This window comes from Vombatus ursinus, unplaced genomic scaffold (genome assembly GCF_900497805.2).
Source record: "Vombatus ursinus unplaced genomic scaffold, bare-nosed wombat genome assembly UNPS02010639.1, whole genome shotgun sequence".
NCBI lineage: Eukaryota > Metazoa > Chordata > Mammalia > Diprotodontia > Vombatidae > Vombatus > Vombatus ursinus.
Window position 1 is genome coordinate 4,930,978 of NW_020950417.1, and position 7,471 is coordinate 4,938,448.

General features: G+C 41.7%; 1 protein-coding gene across 1 annotated transcript in view; it reads left to right on the plus strand.

The window, feature by feature from the left end:
• The first annotated feature begins 696 nt into the window (after nt 1-696).
• Nucleotides 697-7,471, plus strand: part of DACT2 (dishevelled binding antagonist of beta catenin 2) — a 17,085-nt gene continuing 10,310 nt past the window's right edge. The window contains exon 1 of the mRNA XM_027854864.1: nt 697-1,273. Within this exon, the coding sequence (XP_027710665.1) occupies nt 968-1,273 (306 nt within the window). The 5' untranslated portion in view covers nt 697-967. The remainder of the gene's footprint in view (nt 1,274-7,471) is intronic.

The following is a 7,471-nucleotide window of genomic DNA, read 5'->3' on the forward strand; positions in this document are numbered from 1 at the left end:
GAATACTATTATCTTCCTCTCCTCCCTCTCTCACTCCCTTTCATTGTTGAGGCATTAAGTTACTGGTAAAACATTACTACTTCAGTCACTGAATTGAGAGGGAAAAGTTGGGAATCAATACTTCAGAGACAGAAGTCCTGCTTTTTCTTACTACATCTATCTGACTGACTCAGCAAGAGAAAGAGGGGGGGATGGGGAAGAGAGAGTGACAGAAACAGAGACAGAGACAGAGAGACAGAGAGAGACAGAGACAGAGAGACAGAGAGAGACAGAGACAGAGAGACAGAGACAGAGAGACAGAGACAGAGACAGAGAGACAGAGAGAGAGAGAGAGAGACAGAGAGAGAGAGAGAGAGAGAGAGAGAACATACTCCTAGCCAGGAGGAAGCCTCTAATAATTGCCAGGAGGAGGTAGAGAGAGAACTGACAACAAGAATTGTCCCCAGTGGAGGGTGGGTCACTTGGAGGGGTAAGGAAGCCTAGGAAGGACTGTGACCTCTGGGTGTGTGGAACTGCGCGTAGCCATTAGAAATCCCCACATCTCCTCCCCATTGCCGGGAGCAGAGGCGGGGGAAGGGGCATCGGCGCGAAGGAGGAGGAGAGACTACGGGGGAGGGCCCCTGAGCACAGGCTCAATCTCTATATCAGCATCCAGCCAGGTAACAGGCTGGCCCGGGGGCTGCCTGGCGCTGCACGAAACGCCCCGCTGCGGACCTTCGCACCACTCCCTTTGCTCTAGTCTAGCCTTCCTCCGGCCCCCTCCCAGCTCGTTTCGCCCTTACCCCCAGCACCCCGCCGTCTTCCCTGGACTTCGAAATCCCTTCTGGCCCCGCTTTGCGCCCTCCTCCCGAGTGCGGGCTGGGGGGCGGGGTGCAGGACCCCTTTCTCTCGGGCCCCCGCCCCCAGCACACACTTCTTCTCTCCCCTCCCACTGGCTATGCCCTGCCAGCAGTGCTAGCCTTCGGACATGTTGGTAGTAAGTGGTCAGACCAGGATGAAGCGGCCGGCCGAGGGCTGGGACCGCAGCCGGGTTCGCGAGAGACTGCATGCCGCTCTGGCCGGCCTCCAGGAGCTCCAGGTGCTGAGGGACAAGCAGCAGACGCTGGTGAGAGGGGCTCTGGCCATGCAGTCGGCAGCGCCTCCGCCACCCCCGCCGCCGGTTCCCCGCACGCCAAGGCTCCCGCAGCCGCTGCCCTCGGCTGTCCCTGCGGGAGACCCGCACAGCAAGGAGCATCGATTAGAAGCCACTCTCACTGCTCTCAAGGAACAACTGGTAAGGATTAGGGGACTGAGAGCGAGGCAAAGGGTCAGACAGACGAAAAAGCCTGCACGTCTAGCCTTAAAAATGACGTTGGTGGCTGTGCCGAGTTTTAACTTATTTCTGTCTTGTAGCATTGAGCAATAAAAATTGATTGATTGATACAACATCCCCCATTGGAGTTGCTTGGTTGGGGAGGGGGCAGTTTGTGGGGGAGAGGGGACGAAGGGGTGTGAAAGTTGTGTGTGTGTGTGTGTGTGTGTGTGTGTTTTAACAGACTGCACCTTAGTAAAGCCATTGGTATAGAAACGGATAAGGAATGTGTGCAATCGCTCTGAATAGAGGTTAATTTGTGGCACTTATAAGTGCAATAAGTGACATCAGTATAAATAACTCATACGTATCTAGCAATAAATAACTTCGACATGTGTACATCACGAAATTGGTTCAATATAGGATATATTTATAAATTATGTATTTATGGACACGTAACCAGTTTGTGTGTGTACACTCTTGCTACGATTATTATTGTTGTTGTTTAGGCAGCAAGAGCATTTTTAATATCCCCGTGATGAGAGAACACTTTTGATGCCCTGTTTTTTGCTCTATTTTGCTTGTCAAATGACATGTTCTGGATGCAACTTGTGTATCTAACTGGCGCATTGAAGTGCGGCGGACAGCGCCTGACTGCAAAGTGCCAACTAGATTGGATTGAATATTGGGAAGTCATAACAACTGCGTGTATGATTTGTATGGGGGTCTTTTCCATATTAAACCATTGTCACTGCATCATTTTAACTGTTAAAAAGACAATTTTGAAGAGAGACTGTAAAACTCAGTATTCAGAAGAGTTTGTAATTATGAGAACGTTTCATTTTTTTTTTTTGAAATCGTTTTTGTGATAAACATGTTTGGCTTTCTCAACAGGCTGGAGTGTTTTTGTATTCTGATATTCTCTGGTTAGTACACTCCTTACCTTTAGCAATCAGTGCAAATACAGATTATGTAGCTCTTTGTTGATAATTTCTTATAATCCTGAACTGAAGAATTTTAAATATCATCAGTAGTGCCTCCAGGTTTTTGTTTTCAAATCCAGTATATAGTTCTTTGTCTTTCATATGTATTTTTTAAATCTTACGTCTGATACGCTAAAAAAAAAACCAAAAAAAAAAAACAAAACAAAAAAAACAACAACACTTTTATCCTGTTTGTTGGCTCTTCAGAAACCCTGTTTAGGGGCTGGTGCTATGCTGCTCTAGCGATGATGAAGATACAACAGTATCTTTATCAATACAGTCACTTGGTTGACTTGCTATCTTGAGGGATTCAAAGTGCTGTGAATCTAGTCTCCTTGCATCTTCCTGTGAATGTGGAAGCTATTATAAATAATTGAGGCAATGAGAGGATTTGTCATTTGGCCTAGGGTCACACCTTTGAGAGGAACTGGAAAGAGAGCCCAGGCATGTCACTTTTTGGTTCATTGTTCTACCATTAAGTCAGCAGCTGGGGCTGCTGGGTAAAAAGCAGTAGTATGTTGCATATCCCATTCACTGCATGCTCAATTTCTGTGGCCCTTATTGTCATTGTTGATATAATAGCCTATTCTGAACACGTCATTTATTGGGGTGGGCTTTAGGGGCAGGAGGAATGGCCTGGAACTCCATTTTAATTGATGTTTAGTTGGCCAGGTATACCATAGCCTGAATATAAGTATTGCATTTATAGTAAGAAGGAGCTATTGAGATGGTAACCTGAATTATTCTGTTAAGGGGGGTAAGAAATGAAGCTGATGATTAACTTGGTTTAAATAATATACAAATCAGACTTGTAAGTACTCAGCCTCTAATTACAAGTAGCCTTTTGGAACAGATCAAACAACTTTTTTTAAAAATTATTTTTATTTTTTTAATATGGGGACCAGAAGGAACACGCAGGCTTCTGTCTTGCAACTTTGTTCTTGGAATGGATTAAGTGATCAAAAGAGAAGAATAATTGAATTTGTGTGACATCAGCCCAGCATGTAACACATATTTTCATACAAGGGAAAAATTAGGATTGATATTAGTTTCATAAAGAAGACTCCTCAAAAAGCTTTTTCCCCTCTTGAGAACACTGACAATCACACACTTCAATAACTTAAAAGTTAATTCAGAGCATCTCTCCCACCTCCACTCTGGGATTAAGTTTGGTCATCAGTTTTCAATCAGGTGTGAAGGCAAAGGAATATTTATTTAACTGGTGGCAGCTTTATTCCACAGACTCTTCCAAGTGAAAATTAGCTTTAGTATTCCAAAGGATTTCCAATGCACTACATGTTAATTCACACTTGTAAAATTATGCTTTATTCTCCAGATTATTGCATTCACCTTTTCATTTCTTATCATTATTAATTAAAAATAAGGATACCCATTTTATCACTGTAAATATAACACAGGGAAGCAAGAGAAACATTAAATGTCCATGGTCTTGTTGAGGTTTCCAGTCTAATGGAAATTCCTCTGATCCCTAAATCAAAGCCATCTGGGAACGTGTAGCCAATAAATACAGAGTTATTTACTTGTTTATATGTTCTAAGGAGATTCAACATTTTTTACAAACTGGATGGCATTCTCTCCACTCCTCTTTTTTTTTTTTTAACAAGATTTAAATTCACTTGGAAGGAAGTGAAGAGCCCGTATTACCTGGAATGCACTGAACAATAGTTTGGTAGTTATTTCTTTCACCAGTAGGTGTTGCTGGAGTCAATGTTGCATGGTCGAAAGCTTCATAAAAGGTTATGGGGTCTTTCCTGCCCTTGTGGATTTTACTGAAATTGTCTTTGCATGTCCTGTCTTGTTGCCAGTAGCAATACAATAGTTCAGTTTCATAGACAGGCCCAAACTTCTTTTTTTGCTGCAGCAAGCTAGCAGCCTGACTTTGTAACCAAAAACTTGGTGCTCTGGTTTTAATCCCTGTAGTGATTTCTGCTTTGATTTATGTTCATAGTTACTTTTCTGGGAATGTCACTGAAGATAATTTTGTTTGGATGTTTACTGTCTTTTCTCAAAATTTCCCAGAATGCTTTCATAGCAATTATATCTGTCTACATCTTTGAATCCTAGAGGCAGGTTTATTATTCAGCTTCGAAGAAGGGGAGCTGAGGCCAAAAAAGTGAAAGGATTTATTTGCTCAAGGTCACTCAGTGAGACACCATAGTTAGCAATAGTATGCAAATCTTGTCAATCTCTAGTGTGCTTTCAATTAGACTGAACTGTCTTTCTTCCTACTCAGAAGGAGTTAGTATGATTCTGATCTACTTCTACAGAGGGTGGAGGCAAGATTCAGAGTTAATGTGTGGAAACTGAAATGTGAAATATGCTTTACTTCCATCCTTTCTTGCCTATGGAAGGAAAGGAAAAGCCATTGTCACCTCCCATTAAGCCATGAATTTTAAAATAGTCATATTAGAATTGTTTCCCAAGCTTTCCATTCAATGCCACAAATACTTATTAAGTGCTTGTCACAGGCAAGATACTAAATCCTCAATATAGCACACATTCTCAAGGAACATAAAATTAAACAAGGGAGAAAAGACTACACAAATACCTGGGATGTCAGAGATAAGTACAAATCAGTTCTCCAGGAGAATCTCTGTGAGAAATTTGGAAGAGAGAAGATTCACAGCTAATGGAGTTATGGAAATCTTCAAGGAAGAGGTAGAAATTCCAGAAGGCATAAACTTCAACAGATGGAAACTGGAGAAAACTGAGGGATGGGCACAAGGGAGAATAGAGGGACCATAGGCTTCAGAGATTAGTTTAATTCGGTCAGAACTGATCTTAATGGAAAGGAGAGTGGTATGAGATAGATAAGGGTCATAGTGGTTGGATTGGTGGAATTGGAGTCAGGAAGACTTGAATTGGATATATACTAGCTGTGTGATCCTAGGCAAGTCACTTAACTACTATGAACCTCTCAGTTCCCTCATCTGCAAAATGGAGATAATAGCACCTACCACTCATTATTGTGAGGCTTTAATGAAATAATATATGTAAAGTGCTTTGCATAACTTACAGAGATATAAAAATGTGAGTTATTGTGAGATAAGACTAGAAAGGGAACCAGCCCTAGTGTGGAAGGTCTTTAATGCTGGGGCCAAGGGTTCAAGTCTATGGCAATGGGGAGGACCTGAATAGAGCAATGATATGTCCAGAGCAGGTATATTAACTTTGATGGTAGTGTGGAGGATGGATCTGAAGAGGAGTGAGACCAGAGACAGGAGGATTAGTTAGAAGAAAACTGTTAAGGTAAAAGAAGTGAGAGCCTGCAGTGTTCTGATAGCAGGGTGAAAGGGAAGGAGGGGCATGATTCAAGAGGTTGTGAGAGAGGGATGAATCAAAATTATCTCCAAGATTTTGAGCCTAGGTAACCTGAAGGATGACAGTGAAATGAATAGGACTAGGTAAATTTAGAAGGGGAATGGGGTGCAGTTTTTGGAAGACAGCATAGATGGAAACTGGGATTTGAATCTTGAACCTGTTACCTGTCATCTGTATGACATTAAGGGAATCCCTTGAATTCCCTAAGCCTCAGTTCCTCATCCGAAAAATGAAGGGGTGGGACTAGATTGCCTATAAAGTCCATTCTAGCCTAAATATATGATACTATGATTTTAGATGAGGAGGACCCCAGGAGAAGGAATATAAATATATTAAAAAGGGACCTAAGAAAATGCTGATTCAATATTTCTCATCAAGGGCAGAAAAGTAGATTGTAAGGAATATACATAAAATCAAAGGTGTAGGGGAGACCACTGTATAGTTCCTCAGAGACCATCTAGTTTTAGAGGTGAGGAAGCCAAGGACCAGAGAAGTTAAGGTTAAGTGATCTGTTCTAGCTCACACTGGTAATAAGCATCAGAAAGAGTATTTGAACCCAGGTCGTCTAGCTTCTCTTTCCATTCTATCAAAACATTGTGAAAATGTATCTTGAGTAACATGTGACTTGGTACCTATGTAGGTAAGTGAAATGGGGAGTTGAGGCAACTTTATAGGTAGTGGAAACATCATGATAGTTGCTTCTACAGAGAAAGACAACCTGTATTATCTACACTGGCTCCCAGTATTGACAGAATTTGTTGTCTGTTATTGATTCAACTTCTAGCCCATTTCTCTGGCACTTAGTAGGTGCTTAATAAATGCTTACTGATTGAGCATTCCCACTACTGATAGCAACTGTGTAGTAAAATAGTTCTCCTTCCATGTGTGTTTCAGCAGAAATGATCTTGACATCAGGATTTGCCATTGTGGGAGGAAGGAGAGGAGAATGAGGGGGCTTTCTGCAGTGGTCAGATTGCATATATGAATCATTTAAACTATGTACCCATTAGTTTAAAAAAAAGAAGCTTGGCTTGTTGCTAAGAAAGGAGTTAATGAACAGCACAGAGACATAAAAACCTCATGGTAAAGGACAATGGGAAGGGTTAACGAGGATGCTGTAAATCATGAATGTTGGTTAAAGTGCTATAAAAGTGCAGGCAGGTCCTGAGGATGTAATAAATAATCTGTGAATACCTGAGAGCCTCGTTGTAGATGTTGTGGCCCCCCTTCCATTAATCAGAAACCACAGTCTAAAGAACTGGCTGGCCAAACATTAATCACAAAGCAATTAATTCCAGAAAAATGAAAGACCTATTTCTTTCAGGGGAATGACCCACTATTGAAGAGTTATTTGGGTTCCCCCCCCTCCTAAAATAAAAGGGAAATCATGCTTTGGAAGTGAAAAGATAAAATAAAATAGCAATAACTTAAAATTAAAGGGGGGAAGAGCTAACAAAGGGTTTGGCTGTCTTGGTCCTATAGGTTTTGTTTTATGACAGGAAGAGAAAAAAAAATCCCCTGTTTTGTTAGGAAGTGCTTACAGACTCTTTTTGTCTGACTCAATTTAACTACCTTTTTGTACATTAAAAAGCAACAAAGAAGCTTGCACCTGTTGCCTCTAGTGGTGGTGGCTCTGAGGTACTTGGGAGTCCAGAAGGAACTTTGGAATCTCCATTTGGGTGATATAAGGTGGTGCTTAGAATCGATTAGTAAGAAGAAGGTGCTCAACTTCAAGGGTGAAAGATTCTTGTTTCCAGCTTCCTTTTGGGATGTGACCATGAATTAGACAGGCAATGCTGCTTCTACCATTTTTATAAAAACAATGCTGAAAGTGGTTCATAGTAGAAGAGGACCT